Below are 25,844 nucleotides of genomic sequence, written 5' to 3' on the forward strand. Positions count from 1 at the left end.
AATAGGGAAAATGGGGGCAACAATCCCACCCCAGACAGCAGTAACCAGCCAACCACCCCCCACCTATTTACCCAGATCTCAGGATCCCTGGGGATAAAACCTGAGGGTCAGGGTGCCCAGTGAATCTGCAGTCTAAACCAGAGCCTAGAGAACCCTAGGCCCAACCCAGCCCCTTCCCCTCCAAAGCTGAGGACTGGAGGCTAGAGGAAGACAAGCCTCAAGAGGGGAAGCACTCAGTGGGAATGGGCGGGTCAAGGGTGGAAAGCTGGGAGAAGCAAGCCTGACAGGAACCTAATGGGAAGAGAAGGAGATTGGCAGGATACAAACGGAAAGAAAAGGTGAGGAAACAAGTCAACGAGGAACAGAATTGGGAATTGGGTATCAAAAGGGAGGGAGAATCTATCCAAGAACTGAAATGGCTCCAAGAGGGAGCTGGGGGGGGGGGGGAGGCAGCCGGTGATAGGAAGGAATGGTTGAGAAGATATCCCTACTACTGGGCAGCACTGGGAGAAAGAGAACTCAAAAAGGAGCTAGAAGGCAGGACAAAGGAGGGAGAACAAATACAAGAAAGGGAAGAGTGGAGGTTGAGGGCTGAATCAAAATGGTGGGGGGAGGAGGAGGTCAGGTGGAAAACTTAGAATTGAGAGAGACACAGGTGGGATGCAATTACCAGAAGACCAGGATTAAAGAGAACCACTCCAACAAGGAACAGCAATAGTAAAGCTAAAATGGGTCAAAAAGATAGGTGGGCAAGTGGACAGCTCCAAAAGGGGCAGAGCTGGGAGAAAAACGTTAGAGCGGATGCGGCATAGCTGAACAAATGAAAGAGCAAGTGCAAAAAGGATTTGGGGCAGGTCTATGAGATGCAGTGAAATGGGAAGGAAAGGGGGCGATGGGTCGGAGAAGTTATCAAAGATTTAGTGTGGTAAAGGGCAAGTCTAAGAAGGGCCAAAATGGAGAGGAGAGGACTTAGAGAAAGATGAGGCTGGAAGCAGGTCTCAAGCAGAGAAGAACTGAAGGGGAAACAGGTCAAAGAAAGGGGGAGCAAATGAATGAGACAGCTCAACAGTGCCAATGAGGAGGTGGAGAGGAGAGGAAACCTCAAGGAGAACACTGGGCAGCACTGAGGCTGCGGACAGGCTGAGTTAGAGAGGTCAGAGAAGTGAACGGCAGAAATGAGAGCTGCAGGGTCATAGAGGGGGGAGGAGGCTGCTTCATGGAAGGCAGAGTCGAAAAGCAAGCAGGTTAGGGGGCACAGCAAGATCTGAGATTGGGCAAAGGGCAGATCGAGTAGGTAGAAAGGTCTGGAAGAGAAAAAAGGTCTGAAGGGCAAACGGGAGCAAGATCTGAAAAGGAGAGGAGGTGAGCATGGTGCATCCCAGTCCGAGAAGGGGCAGGGGACTGAACTGAGAGGCATGGAAGGGTCGGAGAGCTTAGAGGCATCCCGGGGGTGCAGCAGGTTCCGCGAGTGGGCAGTAGGGCCCAAGAGGGAGATGGAATTGAGTCCAAGGAGAAGACCTAGGGGCAGCAGTGCCAAGATGAACAAGGTCTCGGATGGATCTCCAAGGAGGTGGAACCGCAGGTCCTAGAGGGACAGTTCCTGGCGGCGCAAGAGAGGACGGATAACAGTAGATGGGTCAAAGAAGGGAACAGATCTGGAGGGTGGTGAGACTGGAATCGAAGAGGGGGCAGGCAGGCGGGTCACGAATCTCAAAGTGAAGGTCCAGAATTAAGGGATGCAGAAGGGTCACTGAGGAGGTGGGTCCCAAGAGCACTGCAGAGTCCATGAGGGGCGAAGGACATTACTGAGGGGCGGAAGAGGGAAGGGGGAGGCGCAGAATTGGGAGCAGAGTGGCTTAAGTGAGGAGGGGGTGGCCGAAGCAGACACCGAGATCCCAAATGGGTCGGAAGGTAGGGGCAGACGCGGGGACAGCAGGGCTGGGGCGAGCAGGGACAGGTCCGAAGGGCGGGCGGGCCCCGCGGGCCGGGCCGCAGCGCGAAGCAGCGGGGCCGGCGGGGCCCGGGGGGGCTGGGGGGCCGCTCCCTCCCCTCCCCCTCCGGCTCCTCCATTGTTCGCGGGCTCCGGGCCCCGCCGTCCCCGCCTCCCCTTGGACCCCGCAGCGGGGCGGCGCCCGGCCTCGCCGCCGGGGCCCGCGAGCTCGCGCACTCACCAGCTGGGCGCCCTCAGCGCGGCTCCGGCCTCCAGGATCCCAGCAGCGGCGACGGCGGCCCCGGCGCCATGTTCTGCTGTTCCTCGTCCAGCGGCGGCTGAGGCGGCGGCGGCGGCGGCTCCGGCGGCGGGGGGCCGGGCGGACCCTCCCTCGCGGGCTCCCTCCTCCGCCTCCTCCACCTCCTCCTCCCGCCGCGCCGCGGCTCTCCCTCGGGGCGGGGGGGCGGGGAGGGGAAGGGGGGAGGGGCGGGAACCAGGGGGAGGGCGGACCAGCCTCGCTCGCTCGCTCCCTCCCTCCTTTGCAATGGCGGCGGCGGCGCCTCCTTCCTGCAGCCGCCGCTCCCGCGCGCGCGCGCTCCTCGCTACTGCGCGTGCGTGGCGTGCGAACCGTTGCAGGAGGATAACGGCCCCTGGGCGCGCGCCGCAAGGGGATAACCGGCGCCGGGCAGGAGACGAAGCGAGGGCGTCTACGCGCCTAAGGGGCTTAGTGCCACTACCGCGGCCTCTGGCTGGGAACGGGCGCGGAGGCCATAATGCGCGTGCGCCTCAAAGAAATGCCGCTACTGCGGTGGCTGCGGCGCGAGACAGCACCAGGCAGCCTGCGACCGGGCAGAAGGAATGGGGTGGGCAAGTGCGCGTGCGCGGGAGGGACTGCCTGGCGCGAGGCGGAGGGAGTGGCCCGCGGGAGTAGTGCGCGCCCTTGCGCGCGCCAGAAGCAGCCGATGCCCTCCTGGCGGGGGCTCGTGGAGAAAGCGGGAGGGGAGAGGCACGGCCCGGCTTTGGAGGCGGGGGCGAAGGGCGCGATCCCGCTCGCGCGGGACCTGACCAGCCAATGGGACGCAAGGGGAGGTGGGTTTGCCGCGCGAGCCTCAGCCCCCGGGATAACGGAGGAGGTGAGATGGAGCGACGTAGCGTGGGGCGGTGGGGAGGTGCTGAGGAGAAGGGAGAACACCCAGCGAGGGAGTTGATTGGGGAGCACGAGGAGGCGTGGCCCGTCTCAGCCCATTCCAAGCCTGGCAATTTGTCGTTCCGGAAGAAGGGGCAGGGCTAGGGAGCGCGTGCTCTTTCCCTCGGCAGTGAAGAAAATCTGCAGGCAACGCGCACGTTGGTACGACTTGCTCTGGGTTCTGTGATCGCTCGAAATCCGGGAGAGGGACAAGGGTCTGCTCCTGCGTGCAGGCCTGACCTCCAAGTCAGCATTGTGCAAATGACTGCAAATCAAATGTCAGTTCCGGCCCGTGCAGTGTAAACAGTAGTGATGGGAAGGGGCACCGCCATAACCTTTAAGTTCTTCTGAACTGAGGAGGGGTTCCTTTGGGACCCCTCCGGAAGTACGCATGGTGGAAGATGAGCGTTCTGGGCACCGAGTCAATATTTACGGAATGCATGAAGAAGGGCTGTTTCCTATTATATTTTGCGTTTATTTCCTCAGTCTCTTCATCTACAAAGTGGATTAATAATTGTACCTCCCTCATAGGGTTGCTGAGAGAATTAAATGAGATATATTTGTAAAGTGCTAAACTTTATTTCTTTTTATTTTATTTATTTATTTATTTTTAAGTAATCTCTATGGCCAATATGGGGTTCAAACTCACACCCCGGAGATCAAGAGTCACATGCTCCACTGACTGAGCCATCCAGGTGCCCCTCATGCCCTCAAGTTTTAAAATATCCATTAAATAAAGGTTTTTTGGTTACTGATCAGAGTCCTTTCCCTTGACTTTTTTAACTTAGCGGTTTTTAGGCATATAATCTGATTTTTAGATGTCTGTGACTGTTTTTTGTTGTCTTAAAAGTCTAAGTTCTGTAAGCCAAACTAATCAAGTGCATGGCCCAGGTTTTCTTTACGCTGTCACCGCAAACCTTGGTTTATAACTGATTTTGAGATCACTTAAGGGAACAGCAGATTCCCCACAAATCAATATCTTTATAACTCCAATGCAATGTTCAGGTGGTTCGATTCTTGGAAAGACTGTGAACTGACAGCACCCACAATAAAGAACACTGGCTTCACTCTGGACCTAAATGTCCCTCTCCCTGTCTTTTGGAGCCTGTCAACTCTACCTTGTCCTTTGAGTCTCAGCTTAACATCACTTCCTCAGAGTGGCCTCCCAGATTTGGTCGGTCTGACTCCTTATTTGATGAAAACAGTACTTTATGCTAGGCGACATTCTAAAACACTTTAAACATATTAACTCACTTAATCCTCAACATCTTATTTGTATGTTATAGTTGTTATGGTTCTACTAAACTAACACACAGGGAGGTTACACAGCTAGTCAGTGGCAGATTTGAAATTAAACCCAACAGTGGGGGTCTGATGACTACAAACTTACTACTTCTTCATAGCACTCCACCAGGGCCTGAAGTTCTGTATTGGTATCACCATTTTATGTGTGAGCCCTTTGAAGGCAGGGACTCTGTCTGGCTATTTCTTCAGTCTGGTAAATGGCCCACAATAAATACTCCTTAATGAATAAATGAATGAATCCCATACTAAACAATGGGGATGGCTGAAAAGACAGAGTCCTTGTCTAATGACTAACTCCTACCCCTCTTTCAGACACTAGTTCATATGACCCCTCATCCAGAAGGCCCTCCTAACCCACAGGCTTAGTCAGGCACTCCCTCTACGCTCCCAGAGCCCCTTGGGGTCCTCCATCCAATCCCTGACCGCTCCGGGTTTTCCCTGTCTGGTGATGGGTCTTTCTCACCGGACTGTGAACCCCGTGAGGGCAGGGCCGGGACTGTCTCAGCCAATGTTGATGTATCCAACACAGGTCAAGGCACGAGGCAGGGGCTCATGCAGTGTTTCCTTGACTGAATGATCGGAACTTTCAAGGAGCAAGCCTTCCCAGCTCTGCAATTCTTTCCAGTGCGCTGGAGGGCCGGTGTTAGCTGAGCAAGCCTACCACAGGAAGCAGGCTTCCCTGGGGGCAGCCGCCCCCGCACACCCGGCTAGCCTCCACTCCAGGATAAATAAACAACCGAGTAAACAATTAGCTGACAGAAGTGCCGACTGCTGGCCTGGGCCTCTGTCAAGATTTACCAAGCCGAAAGGCCCCAAGGACTGGATGTCACACCAGCCAGAGAGGCAGGGTAGGTACGAGGCGGGGTCCGGGGTGCTGGACCCTGATCGGAGAGAGGCACAGCCAGAAAAATTCACAAAAGAGTTTTGCAAAGAGGGTGAATGTGCTGGAGCAAATTCTCTCTACATTCCTCAGCCTGAAAGAATCAGACAGGGTGGAGACCAGGTCTGCGCTCGTCCAAAAGTCAGTGAGCTCACAGCGCCTCCTATAAACCGAACTGGGGAAGCAGCGTCTCTCTGATGCCGCTGGGGATGTCAGAGAGCGCTGAACTCTTCCGCCATTGGTCGGAAGGGCAGCCAATCGCGAGGAAGGAACGGGAGGCGGGGATGCTCGGATTCACTGCTGGATCCCGTGGCCCCGGCCAGTGGCTGACACGTAGTGGGCACGCACTAAATAGCTGATGGAAGGATGGATGATGAACCTCTCAATTTCTATAGAATTTGAAAATGGAAAGATGACATGGATACCGAGAAGTACACAAATCACAAGTGTACAGCTCGATGAATAATTCACAAAGAAACACACCGCCTGTAACCTGCACCCAGATAAACAGAATGTGACCCACCTCTCAGAAGCCCATCCCCCGGACCCCGTCCAGTCACTCCCCTCCCCCCACGACAAAAATCTATCCTGATTTCTATGGCTGTAGATTAATTTTGCCCGTTTTTACACTTTATATAAATGAAATTATACAAAAAATGGCCTCTTTTATTTTTTTTTAAGATTTTATTTATTTATTTGACAGAGAGAGACACAGCGAGAGAGGGAACACAAGCAGGGGGAGTGGCAGAGGGAGAAGCAGGCTCCCCGCGGAGCAGGGAGCCCGACGCGGGGCTCGATCCCAGGACCCTGGGATCATGACCTGAGTTGAAGGCAGACGCTTAACGACAGAGCCACCCAGGCGCCCCAAAAAAATGGCCTCTTTTAATCAACATTGTTAGATTCATCGACGTTACTGGGTGTAGCTATAGCTCGTTCATTCTCAATGCTGTGTAGTATTCCACTGTGTGAATGAAATACAGTATATTTACCCATTCTGTTGTCGGTGAACATCTGGGTAATTTCCATTTGGGGGCTATTATGAATAGTGCTGCTATGACAATCTAGAATATGTCTTTTGATAGGGTGCCTGGGTGGCACAGTTATGGTTAAGCGTCTGACTCTTGGTTTGGGCTCATGTCATAATCTCAGGGTCATGATTTCATGAGATCGAGCCCCCAGTCCGCTCCTCGCTCAGTGTGGAGTCTGCATGAGATTCTCTCTCCTTCTCTTTTTGCCACTCCCGCTCATGTTCACTCTCTCTCTCAAATAAATAAATAAATATTTAAATAAATATGTCTTTTGGGGCGCCTGGGTGGCTCAGTCGTTAAGCATCTGTCTTCGGCTGGGTTCATTATCCCAGGGTCCTGGGATCAAGCCCTGCATCGGGCTCCCCGCTCTGCAGGAGGTCTGCTTCTCCCTCTCCCACTCCTCCTGCTTGTGTTCCCTCTCTCGCTGTGTCTCTCTCTGTCAAATAAATAAATGGAATCTTTATAAATAAATAAATAAATAAATAAATAAATAAATAAATAAATCTTTTGGTAAACATATGTATTTGTTTCTGCTAGCTACGTACCTGGGTGAAACGGCTGGTCACCGAGTGTGCGTGTGTTCACCTTCCCCAAAGTGGATGTACCAATTTCCATCCCAGGAGTTATGTGTAAGAATTTCAACTGCTTCACCTTTTCCAACTTTTTAATTTAATTTTGGCCATCCTAATGGTTGTGTAGTTGTATCCTTTGTAGTCTTAATTTGTCTTTCCCCAATGATTCCTGAGGTTGAGCATCTTTCCATGGCTATATAAGCCATCTGAACAGCATCTTTTGTGAAGTGCTGTTCAAGTCTTTTGCCCATTTCCCCACTGTTATATATTATCTTCTTTATTTATTTTAAATTATGCAATACTGCATGAATTTCTTGTTCTTGCAAGAAATTAAAATACTCTAGATAAAATTCAGTCTCCATGGAGTATTCAACCCCATCCTACTTACCTCTTCAGAAATGTGTTTTCTTTCAGACCTCTCTATATACTCACATGAATGCAGCATAGTATCGTGGCTCGAGGCATTGACTCTGGAGCCAGAATGCCTGGACTAGAATCTCAACTCCACCATTTACAATAGCTGTGTGACCTTGGGCAAGTTACTCAACTTCTCTTCACCTCAATTTCCTCATCTTTAAAATGGGGCTGAGGGCACCTGGGTGGCTCAGATGGTTAAGCGTCTGCCTTCGGCTCAGGTCATGATCCCGGGGTCCTGGGGTCAGGTCCCGCATCGGGCTTCCTGCTCCTTGGGGAGCCTTCTTCTACCTCTGCCTCTCTCTCTGTCTCTCATGAATAAATAAATAAAAATCTTTTTAAAAAAATAAAATAAAATGGGGTTGATAATATTAATACCTAACTCACAGGCTTGTTTTGAGGTTTCAATAAGCGAATTGCTTAGAAAAATGCCTGGAACATAGTAAATGCTGTACTGGTGATAGCTACATCTGAGTTGTGAAGATTTTTTTTTAATATAAGTCTTGTAACATTTTCATTGTGGTATAATGTAAATAACATAGGGCTGCCTGGGTGGCTCAGTCGTTAAGCGTCTGCCTTCCGCTCAGGTCATGATCCCGCGGGAAGCCTGCTTCTCCCTCTCCCACTCCCCCTGCTTGTGTTCTCTCTCGCTATATCTCTCTCTGTCAAATAAATAAAATCTTTAATAAATAAATAAATAGATACATAGATAGATAGATAGATAACATAAAATTTACCACTTAACCATTTTTAAAGATTTTATTTAATTATTTTAGAGGGAGATAGTGCGAGCGGAGGGGAGGAGCAGAGGGAGAGGGAGAGAGAGAATCTGAAGCCGACTCCTCGCTGAGCTTGGAGCCCGACACGGGGCCTGATCCCAAGACCCCAAGATCATGACCTGAGCTGAAACCAAGAGCAGACGCTTAATCGACTGAGTGATCCAGGTGCCTCACCACTTAACCATTTTTAACATACATTTCAGTGGCATTAAGTACATTTGCAATGTTGTTCAACCATTACCACTATCCAATTTCAGACCTTATTATTATACCGAAACTGAAACTCTGTATCCATTAAATGATAACTCCCCTTTCTGCCTCCCTGCCATGCCTCAGCCCCTGGTAGCCGGCATTCTATTTTCTAGCTCTATAAATTTGCCTGTTCTAGGTGCTTCCCTTAAGTGAAATCATACAGGGACATTGGGTGGCTCAGCTGGTTAAGTGTCTGCCTTCAGCTCAGGTCATGATCCCAGGGTCCCGGGATCGAGTCCAACATCAGGCTCCTTGCTCAGTGGGGAGCCTACTTCTCCCTCTGCCTGCCGCTCCCCACTGCTTGTATGCGTGTTCTCTCTCTGACAAATAAATAAATGAAATCTTTTTAAAAATTTTTTTATTTATTTTATTTATTTATTTGACAGAGAGAGACACAGCGAGAGAGGGAACACAATCACGGGGAGTGGGAGAGGGAGAAGCAGGCTTCCCGCAGAGCAGGGAGCCCAATGCGGGGCTCGATCCCAGGACCCTGGGATCATGACCTGAGCCGAAGGCAGACGCCCAACAACTGAGCCACCCAGGCGCCCCCAATAAATGAAATCTTTAAAAAGAATAAGTGAAATCATACATTTCTTCCTTCATGTCTGGTTTATTTCACCTAGCACCATGTTTTCAAGTTTCATCCATGTTGCAGCATGGATTTGAATTTAATTCCTTTTTAAGATTGAATCATGTTCCATTGTATATATGACATCTTGCTTATCCATTCATCTGTTAAGAGACATTTTGGGGTTTTGGCTATTGTGAATTATGCTCTAGGAACGTTGGTGTACATGTATTTGAATCCCTGTTTTCAGTCATTTGGAATATATACTTAAGCATAAAATTGCTGTATCATGTGGTAATTCTACACTTAACTTTTTTGTGGAACCACCAAACTGTTTTCCACAGTGGATGTACCATTTTCCATTCCCACCAGAAATGTTCAAGGGTTCCAGTTTTCCCATATCCTTGCCAACACTTGTTACTGCTTTTTGTGCTTGTTTTCTTTTGTTTTTGATAATAGCCATCCTAAACGTTGGGAAGTGGTATCTCAATGTGGCTTTCATTTGCATTTCCCTGAAGACTAGTGATGTTGAGCACATTTTCCTATCCTTATTTGCTATTTGTATATCTTCTCTGGAGAGATGTCTATTCGAATCGTTTGCCCATTTTTAAATTGAGATATGTTGTTGTTGGGTGGCAGGAGTTCTTCATATATTCTGGATATCAATCTCTTATCAGATATATGCTTTGCAAATATTTTCTTCCATTCTATGGGTTGTCTTTGCACTCTCTTGATAGTGTCCTTTGATGGACAAAAGTTTTTAATTTTAAAATATTTTATTTATTTATTTGATAGAGAGAGACACAGCGAGAGAGGGAACTCAAGCAGGGGGTTTGGGAGAGGGAGAAGCAGGCTTCCCGCTGAGCAGGGAGACCGATGCGGGGCTCGATCCCAGGACCCTGGGATCATGACCTGAGCCGAAGGCAGACACTTAACAGAGCCATCCAGGCGTCCCCAAAAGGTTTTAATTTTGATGCACAGTTTTTTTTTTTTCTTGTGTTGCTTATGTGTTTGGTATCAGGTGGATCACATAATTTTTAAAAAGAAAAATGTGGTAGACATTACCTTAGCCAAATGATCAAACTCACCAAGAATGAGACAAACCAGCATCACACACCCCTCATGGGATACTCTGAGAAGAACATAGGATCTTTCTGTGATATTCCTGCCCCAAATGTCAAACCTGGATCTAATCATGAGGAAATACCAGACAAACCCACATGAAGGGACATTTTGTAATGTAACTGATGTGGACTCTTCAAAAATGTCAGTGTCTTGAAATACTGACAAAGCAAGGGGACTGTTCCGGATTAAAGAAAGCTAAGGGAACATGACAATTAAATGCCACCTGTGATCCTGGATTGGATTCTGGAACAGAAAAAAAATAAAATAAAACAAAAAATAAAAACCCTAGGGGTGCCTGGGTGGCTCAGTCGGTTAAGCATCCAACTCTTGATCTCAGCTCAGGTCTTGATCTCAAGGTCATGAGTTCAAGCCCCACATTGGGCTCCATGCTGGAGGTGGAGCCTCCTAAAAGAAAGAAGGAAAGGAAGAAAGGAAGAAAGGAAGAAAGGAAGAAAGAAAGAAAGAAAGAAAGAAAGAAAGAAAGAAAGAAAGAAAGAAAGAATCTATAAGGTATATTACTGGGATGATCAGGGATATTTTAATATGGATCTATATTAGATAATAGTGTAGTATTAAGGTCAAATTCCCTGAATGTGATAATTGTGTTCTTATGGAAGAGGTTAAGAAGGAGAAGTTCTCGTTTTTAAGAGGAACATGTTGAAGCGTGAAGCCTTTTGGAATGAAGGGGCACAATGTCTGCAACTAATTTAAAACGGTTCCAATAGGAGCGCCTGGCTGGCTTGGTCAGTAGAGCATGCAACTCTTAATCTTAGGATCGTGAGTTTGAGCCCCACGTGGGGTGTAGAGATTTCTTAAAAATAAAATCTTTTATTAAAAATGTTTCCAGGGCGGGGCGCCTGGGTGGCTCAGTCGTTAAGCGTCTGCCTTCAGCTCCAGTCATGATCCCAGGGTCCTGGGATGGAGCCCCGCATCAGGCTCCCTGCTCCGCATCGGGCTCCCTGCTCTGCAGGAGGCCTGCTTCTCCTTCTCCCACTCCCCCTGCTTGTGTTCCCTCTCTTGCTGTGTGTCTCTCTGTCAAATAAATAAAATCTTAAAAAAAATAAATGTTCCCAGGGCATGTGGGTGGCTCAGTTGGTGAAGTAGCTGCCTTTGGCTCAGGTCATGATATCGGGTTCCTGGGGTATGGCCTGCATGGGGTTCCCTGTTCAGCGGGGAGTCTGCTTCTCCCTCTCCCTCTGCCCCTCCTCCCTGCTTGTGCTTTCTTTCTCAAATAAATAAATAAAACCTTTTTTTTTTAAGATTTTATTTATTTATTTGCCAGAGAGAGAGAGAGCAGGAGACTATATCCCCTGCAACATTAATCATCGGTTGGTTAATTTCCACTCACCTTCTGATCTCAACTCAAATGCCACTCCCTCTAGGGAAGCTGTCCCTAACATTTCAGCTAGGTCAGGTGCCTCTGCTATAAGCTGTTGTGGCAGCCAGGACTCTAAGATGAACTGCAACAATCCTCACCAGATATTCATGTTCCTTCCTGTATAGGATAGGGCTGATCTGTGTACCAACAAGATATGGCAGAAATGAAAGGGTGTGACATCTGAGGCAAGCAAGGTCATAGACGATATTGCTGCTTTGGCCTTGCCCTTTCTTGGATCATTCACTCTGGGGGAAAAATAGCTGCCACATGAGGACACTCGTGTGTCCTTGTGGAGAGGTCCACCTGGTGAGGAACTGAGTCTTCCCGTCAAGAGCCAGCATTACGGGTGCCTGGGCAGCTCAGTCGGTTAAGCATCTGCCTTTGGCTCAGGTCATAATCCCAGGGTCCTGGGATCGAGCCCCACATTGGCTCCCTGCTCAGTGGGCAGCCTGGTTTTCCCTTTCTCTCTGCAGCTCCCCTTGCTTGTACATGCTCGCGCTCTCTCTCTCTCTCTCTGTCAAATAAATAAATAAAATCTTAAAAAAAAAAAAAAAAGAGCCAGCATTAATCACCAACCCTAGGAGTGAGCCATCTGGGAGGAAGATCCTCAGCCCTAATCAAGTGTTCAAATGACTGCATTCCCAGCTGATGTCTTTTTTTTTTTTTTTTTTTAAGATTTTATTTACTTATTTGAGAGAGAGAGAACACCAACATGAGCAGGGGAAAAGGTAGGGAGAGAGGCAGAGGGACAAGCAGATTCCCTGCTGAGCAGGGAGCCCAGCGTGGGGCTGGATCCCAGGACCCTGAGATCATGACCTGAGCTGAAGGCAGACACTTAACTGACTGAGCCACCATGGCAACCCTAGCCCCCAGCTGATGCTTGACTGCAACCTCATGAGAGACTCCAAGCCAGAACCACCCAGTTAAACTGCTCCCAAATTCCTGACCCACAGAAACTGTGTGAGATAAGAAATATTTATTGTTTGCTAAGTAATTTTTAAATTTATTTGCATAATGTCCTTTATGTCTATTTCCCCTGCTAGACCATGGATGTTGACAGTTTGGGGACAGTGTCTGTTTTTTTGATACCTGTTCATTCATTCATTCAGTAAATGTTTGCTGAACACCAGACTTGTGCCAGGCTCTAAGCTAAGCACTGGAAATCAGGGTTGGAACTAAGGCGAGGCAAGCGAGGTGTTCAGAGAACAAATTTCAAAGAAATGCTCACTTTCAGGCTCATGCAAGAGCTGGGTAAGCACCTAAGAGTGAGTGCCTTTTTTATTTTTATTTTTTATTTTTTATTTTTTTAGATTTTATTTATTTATTTGAGAAAGAAAGACTGAGAGAGAGAGAGCACATGAGAGGGGGGAGGGTCGGGAGGGTCAGAGGGAGAAGCAGACTCCCCGCCGAGCAGGGAGCCCGATGCGGGACTCGATCCAGGGACTCCAGGATCATGACCTGAGCCGAAGGCAGTCGCCCAACCAACTGAGCCACCCAGGCGCCCAAGTGAGTGCATTTTTTAAATTTTATACCCTGGTGACCTTGTTTACCTTATCTCAGTCCCAACCCTATTAGAGCAGTTCACAAAACAGAAATGATCCCTAACCTTTTTTTGCCCTTGCAATAATTCCATAGCTATGTATTAGTTCTTCTGCTAATACTATACTTTAATTTACATTGTTCTATGATATGCTTTGTTTTTATTAGGGTTAATTCTTTCCTAAGTATCAATAGTAATACTTTATTGAGTGCTTACAAAGTGTTACCATGTTCTAGATGATGTAGATACGTTAATAGACAGGGTCCCTGCCCTCAACCACCTAATGGGAGATACAGACAACACGCACACACCCCAAATAAAATCATTAAAAATTGTAATAAAGGGGCGCCTGGGTGGCTCAGTCGGTTGAGCGGCTGCCTTCGGCTCAGGTCATGATCCCAGGGGCCTGGGATCGAGCCCCGCATCGGGCTCCCTGCTCAGTGGAGAGTCTGCTTCTCCCTCTCTCTCTGCCTACTTGTGCTCTCTCTCTATCTCTCTGTCAAATAAATAAATAAAATCTTTTTTAAAAATTGTAATAAAGGCTATTGTTACGAGATCAAAGTGGGTCCCCTCCTTGGTGAGTGATAGACAGAGACTACACCAGGTGGAGTTACCTCCCAAAGTCATCACTATTTGTACAGATAAGGAGATCACGGGGAATAATTTCCAAAGCAGTGACTCCCTGAACAAGGGTAAGCAGGATCCTTTTATGAGGGCTTGGGACTAATATTTGGAGAGGGATTTTAACATGATAATGAAGCTGAGGTAACTATTGGGCACTTTCTGATTCATCTGCACAAGCATTTGGTCCTCAAATATTTCTTTTCCTGTCCCAACAATTCTTTAGTTATTGTCTAAAAGATTAAATTGAGAGTTAGGCAGAAGCTTCTAGGAGTCTCCTGAGCTGCAGGGGGTCATGGGGTCTCCCCAGTGACACTATAAAAAAAATCAAACTAACCTATAGAATTTTGGGGGTGGGAGATGGGGACCTTTGTATGCAGGATCTTCCATACAGGTCTGTGGAAGTGGTGTCTAGGGTAAAGCAAGAAAAAGGGTCAACCACAAAATGAATGAGGGAAGGCTTTCTAGGGAATAGCAAGCATGAAGGAAAGTCGCCAAGTTAGGAAAGCACTTGGCCTATTTGAGTAACTGAAAAGAGACAACCGTACCCTCTGGATAGGAAATAAGAAGATCCCTACTACCTGATGTATCTTAACAATGAGCATTCATGGGGCGCCTGGGTGGCTCAGTCGTTAAGCGTCTGCCTTCTGCTCAGGTCATGATCTTGGGGTCCTGGGATTGAGCCCCTCATCGGGCTCCCTTCTCCGCGGGAAGCCTGCTTCTCCCTCTCCCTCTCCCCCTGCTTATGTTCCCTCTCTCGCTGTGTCTCTCTCTGTCAAATAAATAAATATCTTTAAAAAAAAAGAGCATTCATGATATTAACTACTATTTATTGGGCATTTACTATATGTCAAACACAGTGATAAGTTCTTTGGAAGCTTACCGAAGCTTTATTTATTTATTTTTTAAAAGATTTTATTTATTTTGACAGAAAAAGAGAGAGACAGCGAGAGAGGGAACACAAGCAGGGGGAGTGGGAGAGGGAGAAGCAGGCTTCCCGCCAAGCAGAGGCCCGATGCGGGGCCCGATCCCAAGACTCCGGGATCATGACCTGAGCTGAAGGCAGACGCTTAACGACTGAGCCACCCAGGCGCCCCCTTACCGAAGCTTTAAAACAACCCTACCGAAGTGACCCCTTGATCAATCCTGTTTACAGATGAAGAAATAGAATTAAGAGGTTAAGTTGTCGTCCCAAAGTCCCCCAGCTAGGAAATGCAATGTCAGGATTTGTACACATTTCCGACTCTCAAAATCATTCTCTTAAACCACTGTCCATCTCCCACAGGGAGACACTCAGCATATTTTGAACAAAGCACTAGGTGAGCGCGGAGTTACATTTCGAGCTTCCACAACCCAGTTTCTTACTTAAAACTACTATTTCCAGCATGGCCTTCCCGCCTTGGGAAGATGGGGTGGACTCAGGGCTACCAGAACTACATTTCCAAGAATGCAACTCCCCGTCGCTGGCTGTCACGCATGTCGTGAATTGTAGTCCTCGGAAGAGACATTCGCCCGCAACTCCCGGCATGCATTCAGGGTCAGTACCGTGTGGTGGGAAAAAGGACAGTCGCGCGGCATGTTGGGAAGCGGGACCGGCCCTTTTCCCAGGCTTGCAGCCGGCCTGACCGAACACATTCTTAAGACTACAGTTCCCAGTGGGCTGTGCGCGAGAGGGCGGGCGAGTTCTTCTGCCGGAAGTCCTCTCTAGCCCTGGGTCCCCTAACGGCTGAGAGAGCCGGAGCTGCCCAAGAGCCGCGGGACCGGGGCCGCTGGGGTCCGGACTGGGGTCACCATGGTAACGGGGGCGCGCCCACGTCGGGCCGGGCGGAGGGTGGGTCCACGTACAGGTACTCGAGGCTCGGTCGGGTACTGACAAGCCTCCCCTGCCGCGGTACTATGGTTTGGGCCAGGCGCGGGCTCTCAGGATTGTGGCCGACCGGAGGCCCGGGAAGGGGGCAGCTGGGCGGTGATTCCGGGCGCGGGAGTGCACCGGGGGTCTCGAAGCCAGGGGACATTAGAGACCGGGGGCCAAGGGGAGGGGGCTGTGCGGGAGGGAGACATTGAAGATGACTGAGGGGTGGAGGGTTGAAATGGGGAGGCAACTCGAGAAGCGGGGTCTCGGAGGTGGGGGGCAGGAATTGGAAGTGAGGGAGGGGGCGTCCCAAGGGAAAGACGCGTATCAAGAGAAGGGCTCTTGGGAGTGTGGCAGGATTGTTGGAGAATGGGAGACACTGGGATTGGAGAGAAGGGGGTCTTCAGAAGCCGGAAGATGACATTGAAGGCAGAGAGGGGTTGTTGAAACGGGCAGGGTACTGCTGATGAGAGAGGGAATCTCAAGGGGAAGAGACTGGGCACTGGAGAGGGGAAGTAGGCTACTGTAGGGAATGGGGCTTTAGAGTCAGGGGAAGTGTGCTGCAAAGCGGGAGAAGGCTTGGAGGTAGGGGGTGGATATTTGAAACGGACGGGGAGCAGTGGAACAGGTCTTTCCAAGAAGAGGCGTCTTGGGTAGGGAGCAGACATGAAAGTGTGAGAGTTGGAGATGGAGCTTTTGGAGCAAGGACTGGGCTTTGGATTTGGCTGCCCTCCCCTAGGGTGGGTCTTTGGACTGTAAGCAAGGATTCTTTGAGAAGGGAGCTGGAAAAAGAGATGAATGGAGGTGGGTGTCAGAACAAGGAGGGAGTCTCCCCCACAAACAGGGTCCTTGAAGGCAACATGTGACCTTTGGAACAGGGGAGAAGATTGGCCTCAGAGGAGTGATGTCCTAAGTAAAAGGCCTCCTGAGGCCTGAGAGAGGGGATTGAAACCCAGAAATTTGGAGTCAAAAGGGAACTATTTGAGGGGAGGGGGCTTGGAGACAGGGAAGGTTGGGAGGTGTCCAGAGGGAACATCAGAGGGGTGAGGATGCAGGAGGGAAGGCACCTCTCAGGGTAGATTCCCAGAGGTGGAAAGATTCTAACTGGGAGAAGAAACACAAAGAGGTGTTATAAGGGAATTTGGGGGTAAGAGGCAGGGCTCTCCCTCAACCCTTTTGGCTCTCCTTACCGTATGACCCATGTATCTCTGGCTCTGCCCCCAGGTTGTGGCTGCCTGGTGGGGTTCCCCCCTCCCCATCCCCTTGCCAGGCCCATGCTCTTTCCCTTCCTACCCAGGACCTCTGGCCTGCTGGGAAGTGGTTTTCCCTGGCTCAGCAGAATGGGTTCTTGGAAGGAGAGTGTAATATCCTTTTCCTGTCCTGCTTGATTGGTCGGGGGAGGGAGGATAGAATATCAGAGAATGAGGCTTAGGAAAGAGAGTGGACTCCCAGGAATGGGTATGGGCTCCCAGAGGGTAAAGCATTCCAGAGCAAAGCCTTTGGACTCCCAGCTATGCTTTGTGGCTGTGAGCCTTGCTTTCTTCATCTATAAAATGGGTCTACACCTGCCTGTCTCAAACAGAACTGGGTCCAAAGGCAGGCTTCCTACCTGGGTGAACTTGGGCCTTGGTTTTCTTTTTCTTTTTTTAATTTATTTTTATTTTTTAAAAAGGTTTTATTTATTTATTATTTATTTGAGAGAGAGAGAGAGAGAGAGCAGGAGCTGGGGGAGGGGCAGAGGGAGAGGGGGAAGCAGACTGCCCGCTGAGTAGGGAGCCCCATGTGGGGCTCGATCCCAGGATCCCACCAGGATCATGACCTGAGCCAAAGGCAGATGCTTAACTGACTGAGCCACCCAGGCACCCTGGGCCTTGGTTTTCTTAAAGCTAAGTGATGGTGAATTATAGTACCACTAAGAACTATACTTGCTAGTCACTGTGCTACACCCCTTACGTTTATTAACCCATGTGACTGTCTTATAAGGGAGGTGCTCTCATTACGTACATTATACATAAGAAGAAACTGAGGCCCAGAGAGACTAAGTGACTTGCCTGTGGAAATACAGCCAAGAGTGCCAGGATCCATTCAGGCTCTAGAGTCTCTGTGCTTAGCAACTTGGACAAATGCATCTCCGTCATCATAGCCCATTATATTGAGCACTCAGTATGTAATAGGCACTGTGCTAAGCACTTCTAGCGTTAACTCGTTCCGTTTTCATAGTAGCCCTAGGAAGGTTGACCTGGCTTTTCAGAATCATAAAAACAAATTTCCTAGCTCTCACTGCTGATAATCACAGCTGACACAGCGCGTGATCTGAGCCAGGCACTGTTCCGGATACCTTTCATATCTTGTTTTCATCTTGTCACACTTTTATGGGGCCCTATTTTCCAGGTGGGTAAACTGAGGCACAACGCAGTTACATCACTTGAGAAGTGGCAGATGCTTTGGGAAGCCATTTAGCAGTGGCTGAAAAAAGTTAGATGTAGCGTTACCGTATGACCCAACGATTCCCCTCCTAGGTATATAGCCAGGACAAATGGAAACATACGTCCATGTAGAAGCTTGTATGTGAATGTTCATAGCAGTCTAATTCACAATCACCAAAAAGTGGAAATGACCCAAACGTTCTAATAAACAAAACAAGGTATATCCATCCAGTGGAACGTAATTCGGCCATAAAAAGAAAGGAAGCAGAGACACAAGCTACAACGTGGGTGAACTTTGAAAACATTGCCGAATGAAAGAAGCCAAATACAAAAAGGCCACGTATTGTATGATTCTATTTATAGGAAATGTCCAGAACAGGCATATCTGTAGAGAAAGAAACATTCTTCGTTGCCAGGGGCTGGGGTGGGAGAGTGGCTGCTAACGGGTGGGGATTTCTTTTTGGGGTGATGAAAACATTCTGGAATTAGTAGTGATTTTTCCACAATTGTATGAGTATACGAAAAACCACTGAACTGTACACATCTTCAATGGGTGAATTTTTAAGAATTGGTAAGTAAAAAGAAGAAATAGGGGGATCTCCGGGATTCAGACCAAAGAAGTCTGAAACTCAAACAGTTTTTTTTAAGTTTTTATTTATTTATTTAAGTAATCTCCGCACCCAGCGTGGGGCTTGAACTCACGACCCCGAGATCGAGACTCGAACGCTCCTCCAACTGAGCCAGCCAGGCGCCCCTGCAACTCAAACATTTATTGAGTGCCTGCTTTGTGCCAAGCTACTGAATTAAGTTTATAAACATTTGACCTGCAAGACACCCTGCCAAGATGGATCTTCTAAGGAAACTTATTTTGCCGGTGGGGACACTGAAGCCGAGGGGGGGGCGGATCCTTTGTCCAAGGTCAAGCAGACAAGGGGTAGTGGAGCCTGGGCCTCAGGGCCCTGGAGCTGACAGGGGAGTTGACCTGTGGAAGCAGTTCTTCCCCTGGGGTGTTGGGACGTGGCCAGGCTGGCCTGACCAGGCTCTGAGGCGGAGTCCAGAGCGGGAAGGGCATGGGCCCTACCTACCCAGCGGGGATGGGCGGGGCTGCTGCGTGGGACCACCCAGCTCCGGCCAGCTCTCCCGGCTGCTCTCACTTCCTCTTCCTCCTCCTGCCCCCAGATCCGCTTCATTCTCATCCAGAACCGGGCTGGCAAGACGCGCCTGGCCAAGTGGTACATGCAGTTCGATGACGATGAGAAACAGAAGTTGATCGAGGAGGTGCACGCCGTGGTCACTGTCCGAGATGCCAAACACACCAACTTTGTGGAGGTGATGCTCCCCCCCATGCCTCTCACACTCGCCTTTTTTCCTTTGACCCTCCTTGCCAGCCGCCTGCCCAACCTCTAACTGCAGTAACCTCTTTCCTTCCTACGTTCATTCCCTCGACATGCTTTTAGCTTGCTGTCTTTCTTCCTTTTTTTTTTTCAAGATTTTATTTATTTATTTGACAGAGAGACAGCAAGAGAGGGAACACAAGCAGGGGGAGTGGGAGAGGGAGAAGCAGGCTTCCCGCCGAGCAGAGAGCCTGATGTGGGGCTCGATCCCAGGACCCTGGGATCATGACCTGAGCCGAAGGCAGACGCTTAATGACCGAGCCACCCAGGCGCCCCTGTCTTCCTTCCTTTTTGGGGAACTTTTCATTATGAAAATTTTCTTTTCTTTTCTTTTTAAGATTTTATTTGTTTGAGATAGAGTGCGAGTGAGAGAGCACAAGCGGGGGGGTGGCAAAGGGAGAGGGAGAAGCAGGCTCCGCAGGGCGCCGTATGCAGGGCTCGATACCAGGACCCTGGGATCATGACCTGAGCTGAAGGGAGATGCTTAATCGATTGAGCCACCCAGGCGCCCCTCGTTGTAATAATTTTCTTCTTTTTTTGGTAAGCTTTTAAGTAATCTACTCCCAGTGTGGGGCTCGAACTCACAACCCTGAGATCAAGAGTCGCACGCTCTATCGCCTGAGCCAGTCAGGCACCCCTCTTTGGTCTCCTTAAATCGAGAAGGCTCTGTCTTTAATTCCCATGGCATCAGCCGGGCTAGTTGTCCTGTAAATTCAGCACATATTTATCAGGGGGTCTGCTGTAAGGCAGGTACTGTTCTAGGCGTGGGAATAGGACAGACCCGAGTCCCTGCCCTGGGAGAGCTGATGTTCTGGTCAGAGGAGACTGAGAGTAAAGACAGCATCTAGCGGGTGGTGAGGTGCCAGGGAGAAAAAGCAGGCCACTGTGGGAAATGGAGGTGCTGGGGTGCGTACACTGGGGGTTGGAATGCAGGTATCAGTGATTTATGTAGGAGGTCTGGAAAAGGTAACAGTGGAACCAAGGCCTGAAGGAGTTGAAAGAGTGTTAGAAGAGGATATCTGAGAGCGTGCACCCCAGGCCCAGGGAATAGCAAGTGCAAAGGCCTTGAGGTGAGAACATACTGGGGCATTCCTGGAATAGCAAGAAGGCCAGCATGGGGGCGCCTGGGTGGCTCAGTTGTTAAGCATCTGCGTTCGGCTCAGGTCATGGTCCCAGGGTCCTGGGATCGAGCCCCGCATCGGGCTCCCTGCTCCGCGAGAAGCCTGCTTCTCCCTCTCCCACTCCCCCTGCTTGTGTTCCCTCTCTCACCATGTCTCTCTCTGTCAAATAAATAAATAAAATCTTTAAAAAAAAAAAAAAAAAGGCCAGCATGGCTGAGGAGCTGCAAGCCAGGGAGGAGGGAGGGGGCCGATGCGGTCAAAGAGACAACAGGGACAGATGGCTCAGGGCCTCCTGGGCCGTGGGGTGGACTTCAGCTCTTATGAGTGAGGTGGCAGCCTCAGGAGGGTTTTCAGCAGAGGGAGGGATGTGGGCCAACTTAGGAAAGAGCAGGATGAGGTATCTGTTCACACCCCAGGGGAGAATCCGGGAGGGAGTGATGAGTCAGAGTGCAGAGAGAGGGCAGGAAGGTTCCGCACACAGAGGGCAGGGAAGGCTGCGGCACTTACCAGGGGAGGGACGATCGACAGAGGGGAATAAAGGAGAGAAGAGAAGCCATATCTAGAGGTGGGAGGTGAGGAGGTAGGGGAAAATCAGGAGATTGGGGAGTCCCGGCAGCCTAGAGAAAAGGGTTTCCAGGAGGAGGACGGGATGGGGGGCCTTGCAGGGAGCGGGGTTGGGGGGTGAGAGCAGGCAGAGCAGGTGCAGGACAGAATGAGGGGGTGGATGCCCGCTCCCCTGGGGTGTCCCGCTGCCAGCGCCGTGTGGCCTCCTACCCCGAGTGCCGAGGGACTGGGAGCGGGTCAGCGAGGCAGGCTGGTCAGGTGAGAATGTCACACAGGGGCCTGACACCCAGATCTTAGGTGCCTCCCGATCCCAGGCCATTCATTCATTCATTTGTTCACCCGTGCGTTTATTTACCACCCACTCCCAGTGCGCCTCCATTCACAGTGGGGACTGAGATGGCCCCGTGAGCAACACAGACCTGTCCCCAGATCACGACAACCCCAAGAGGGTAGGGCTGGGATGGAGCAGCGGGGCGGGAGGAGGGCACCTGGCTCAGCCTGAGGGTCAGGGAGGCCTTCCTGGAGGAGGGAATGCTGTGGGGAACAAGAGAGAACTGGTCCCTCCCCCAACAAACTGGGGATGATCAGGGGGAGGAGACATGAAATAATGTCTCCCTTATGAGATTGAGGTCAGGGAAGGCTTCCTGAAGGAGGACTGTGAGAGCAAAACCAAAGGATGAGTGGCCAGTGAGAAAGGCTCAGGCCACCCAAACTTTCTTCCCCTCATCTGTTCATTAATACATATTCCTTAGTACCTATATTACGCTCCTGTATTGCTGTGCTAATGAATTACTACAAACATAGTGGCTCAAAACAACACAGATTTGTTGTCTTAAATAGTTCTGGAGGTCAGGTGTCCAAAGGTGTCCCAGGTCAGCAGGGCTGGGTTCCCTCTGCAGGCTCTGGGGAGAGTCCGTTTCCTTGCCTTCACCTGCTTCTTGAGATCTCTCTCTCTGAGCCACACTCTCCTGTCTTCCTCTTTCCCTTATAGGGACCCTTGTGATTACTCTGGGCCCATCTGGATAATCCAGGATTCCCCCATCTCAAGATCCTTAGCTTAACCACACCTGCACAGTCCCCTTTGCCATGTTAGGTTACCTGTTCACAGAGTCCAGGGATTAGGGTGTGGACCCCTCCCTGTTCAGGGCCCTGCTGGGGACACAGCGGTGACAGCCCCAACTCACAGCCAATGAGACCGACTGGTCCCCGGACAGTGACGGCTGGGGACGGGGCCCAATGGCGGGGCAGTACAGACGGGTGACCTGCCCCAGCCTGTAGGAAGAGACTTACCTGAGAGTCAATAGCTGAAGAAGCTGAAGAAGCCATGAAAGTCTGCGGCGGGTCCCTGAGAAGCCTGCAAATGTACAACCAAGGTGTTGGGACGAGCCGGGAGGGTGATAGCGGGAGAGGGAGAATTTCAAGTAAAAAAAAGAGTGCTGCTCAGCATCAGATCCTGCCAGGGCCACACAAGCTGTGATAGTGGGGGCATCTCCGGAGGTTTTCCTGGCCTCTAGGCCTGTCTTAAACCCTCTCCTCCAGAGCAGGGGCCTTCAGACATTTGATCGTGTGTCCGTATCAGTTAAAAAAAAAAAAAAGTGGGGGCTCTTGGTTGGGTCTGTCAGAGGAGCGTACAACTCTTGATCTCAGGGTCACGAGTTCGAGCCCTCTGTTGGGTGTGGAGCCTACCTAAAAAAAAAAAAAGTAGAATTTGCACCCTGATACATGCTTATTAATCCGCAGATTATGTGCAGGAATTACTACAGTAATGCTAGAAAACGTAGGCGAAGTACAGAAATTAACAGAAGAATGAGCTGGAAAAAAATCAGGGACTACTGTTGGCTTTTGCAGTTGCCACTAGGTGGCGACAAAGCACATGGCGGTCAGACCCAGCGCTGGGACTTTGCAGATTTGGGCCAAAGACATTGTGCTTAGCAAACCAGTCTGCCTGTTTGTATCTATGTCTGTCTCTTTATCTTCTTCCCCACGCATGTAAGATTAGAGTCTGCGTCCTTGGCCCATATGTATTTATTCCTGGGTTGTGTGTGTGCGTTAGTGCCGAAGTATTTCTATTGTATATCACAGTTCGGCTCAAAGTCAGGCTGAGATTGTCTTGGTTCTGAGCAGTAACTGCACTGCCCAGCACAGAGCCTGCCTCACAGGTAGTGTTTGCGGAATGATGGCGTGAGTTAGTTCCAGGTTAAGGAATGCGACTTTGTCCAGAGACGACAAGCAGGGAGCCACAGAAAGGGGAGCATGGATGTCGTGGAACACCCCAGCCTCCCTCTTGGCTCTGGGCTTTTCTCACAAGCTGTTCCCTTGGCCTGGAGCACTCCTGCTCCTCCTCCAGGTCTCAGCCCAGATGTCCTCTCCTCCAGGAAGCCCTCCTGGATCAGCTGCCCCCACTGGGGATGACTGAGGATGACTCTCTCTCCGCTGGACCGGGAGCCCCAGCAGGGGAGGGCCAGGCCTGTGTCAGTCACCACTGTGTCCCCAGCACAGGACCAGACAGAGCAGGGCCTCGGGGACCACGCGTGGGGTGAAGGACTGACTCTGGGCTCCGCTCTGCTCAGCCTGCTGGGTCCTGGCCCCCCCACCCCCATCCCCCCATTGCTGACAGCCTCTCTGCCCCGCAGTTCCGGAACTTCAAGATCATTTACCGACGCTACGCCGGCCTCTACTTCTGCATCTGCGTGGATGTCAACGACAACAACCTGGCCTACCTGGAGGCCATCCACAACTTCGTGGAGGTGCGCAGGGGCCCTGGAGTGCCCAGAACCACGCCTCGTCTCCCCGCGGGGTGCACAAACCCTCTCCCCACCTCCCCGCAGCAGCGGACAGGCGGCCTCCCTCTGCCCATCTCTGCTGGCACAGTTCCTCTTTGTTCCTCTGCCTCTGTCCGGTCTGTCTTTTCTGTTGCTATCTGATCGTCCTTGTTCTTGTTTCTGCCTTTAACTATCTTCGTCACTGGGTCTCTTCCCTCCCCCTCCCCCCTCCCTCCCCCCGCTTCAGTCCTCTTGGTCTGTCTTTCCGATGGTGACCTTGGCCCCCCTCCCTGAGTATCTCCCCCTGCCCGGCTCTCACCATCTCTGCCTTCTCCCACAGGTCTTAAATGAGTATTTCCACAACGTCTGTGAACTGGACCTAGTGTTCAATTTCTACAAGGTGGGCTCCTGGGGAAGAGGAGGGGGTGGGGAGGGGGGCTGCCCAGCGCCTCTGCTGATGGCTGGTGCCTGGCTCTCAGGGCCCCCAGCTTCCAAGGTTTAGACCGGCACCCGTTGCAGGGGGAGGGCGGGGAGTGGGGAGTGCCCTTCCCTCACCAGAGTCCTGCCCTCCCTTCGCTCAGGTTTACACGGTTGTGGACGAGATGTTCCTGGCCGGCGAGATCCGAGAGACCAGCCAGACGAAGGTACTGAAGCAGCTGCTGATGCTCCAGTCCCTGGAGTGAGGGCGGCCAGCCCTTCCGCCCCGGCCTCTTGTTCCCTGCTCGCCCCCTCTCCAGGCTGGGGCTGCCCAGCGCCCTCCCTCCCCGGTCCAGGAGGAAGGCCCCAGCTGGGCCTGGGCCACCAGGGAGGAGACTTCGGGTGGAGGCCACTCGCGTGTACCAAGTAACCATGCCGTTGTCATGTGATGCTGTGAGTGCGTGTGTGGAACCCCCAATAAACCTGTGGCCCCGCCTGGCCTGTGTCTTTTGAGCCCTTGCCGGTCAGCCCTAGGGACCGCGGGCACTCGGGACTCCCTGCCATCGGTGCATCAGTCAGCCGGTCAACAAACCCTACTTGGCCTGAGCGAGGCAGACCACCCGGGTGCGTTCACACCTGCTTCTGCCCCCAGAGGGCCCCTGAGCCTGGACTTCTGGCCAACACCTAACAGCACCAAGCGTTCCCAAGTATTAGCTCCCCGAATCCTCACAAGATCCCAGGGAAAGGACCGTTAGTATCCCCGCTTTCCAGGTGAGATCACTGAGCCTTGGGAAGATTAAAAGACTTGCCTAAGGTCACGTAGCTAGCGTGGCGAAGCCAGGTTTGTTCTAAGCTCGGGCAGATGGCTCCAGAATCTTTGTTTTTAACCCCCAGATTGGACGGCTGTCCTTTTGCCTCAGTGCTTCATCTTGAAAATGGGTTGATAATAGTTTTGATCTCACAGGGTGTGCTTGAGGATTAAGTTAATGCTGGGAACGTTTAGGAGGTGCCTGGCATTAGTCAGCACACATTCACTCTGCAGACATTAAGCGCCTGCTGTGTGCAGGGCCCGGTCAGAGACACAGGGGACGCCTACAGAAGTGGACGGCGAGCACCAGATTTGCTGATCATTATTTTAGATGTGGGAAGCAGGCTTGCGGAGGTGAGTGCCTTTATAGGTACAACCATTACAGCAGTGTGTTCTTTGCTTACTGTTGCTGCAACCCGTTATAGCTTCAACCAATAGGGATTGGCGACTGACCACCTGCGGGGGGCCGGGGGCGGGGCCGGGGCGAGGCCCGGATCCGCAGCCCGGTGAGGGGATGGGAGCGGGTCGGGGGAATGTGCTGAAGTTACCAGGACTTGGCGAGTGTCTGAGTTTCCGGCAGCCGCTGTGACACGTGACCACAAAGCGGGTGGCATAAAACGAGAAATCGAGCCCCTCGCTGTCCTGGGGGCCAGAAGTCTGAAATCAAGGTGCCAGCACTCTAGGGGAGGATCCTTCCTTGCCTCTTCCCTCCTGACATGCCGCGGGTGGGGGCCGCACCCCCCCCCCAGTCCCTACCTCCGTCTTCCCAGGCTCTTTGCTCTGGGCTTGTACCACTCCTTTCCTTTCTCTTATAGGCACACTTGTCATTGGATTTAGGGTCCACCAGCATAATCTACAGGATCTCATCTCAAGGTCCTTTAACGTAATTACATCCACAAAGAGCCTTTTTCCAAATAGGGTC

The 25,844-nt window shown here is 50.9% G+C and overlaps 2 protein-coding genes across 2 annotated transcripts in view; one reads left to right on the forward strand and one right to left on the reverse strand.

Annotated features, from left to right (window-relative positions):
• Positions 1–2,344, reverse strand: part of ARHGAP35 (Rho GTPase activating protein 35) — a 126,391-nt gene extending 124,047 nt beyond the window's left edge. The window contains exon 1 of the mRNA XM_032388863.1: positions 2,172–2,344. The gene's annotated coding sequence lies outside the window, so the exon portion shown is untranslated. The remainder of the gene's footprint in view (positions 1–2,171) is intronic.
• Positions 2,345–15,195: 12,851 nt separating this feature from the next.
• AP2S1 (adaptor related protein complex 2 subunit sigma 1) lies at positions 15,196–24,609 on the forward strand. Its single transcript, XM_032388669.1, has 5 exons — positions 15,196–15,373; positions 19,036–19,185; positions 23,569–23,682; positions 24,038–24,097; positions 24,279–24,609. Exons 1-5 carry the CDS (start codon positions 15,371–15,373, stop codon positions 24,378–24,380), a joined length of 429 nt encoding a protein of 142 aa, XP_032244560.1. The 5' UTR covers positions 15,196–15,370; the 3' UTR covers positions 24,381–24,609.
• The last annotated feature ends 1,235 nt before the right edge of the window (positions 24,610–25,844 follow it).

This window comes from Phoca vitulina, unplaced genomic scaffold (assembly GCF_004348235.1).
Source record: "Phoca vitulina isolate PV1807 unplaced genomic scaffold, GSC_HSeal_1.0 scaffold52, whole genome shotgun sequence".
NCBI lineage: Eukaryota > Metazoa > Chordata > Mammalia > Carnivora > Phocidae > Phoca > Phoca vitulina.

Excerpts from the sequence above, each read along its gene's own strand:
- AP2S1 (XM_032388669.1), top strand. Across the intron at positions 19,186-23,568 it reads AACACACCAACTTTGTGGAG|TTCCGGAACTTCAAGATCAT; the intron begins GTGATGCTCCCC and ends TCTGCCCCGCAG. Across the intron at positions 23,683-24,037 it reads CCATCCACAACTTCGTGGAG|GTCTTAAATGAGTATTTCCA; the intron begins GTGCGCAGGGGC and ends CTTCTCCCACAG.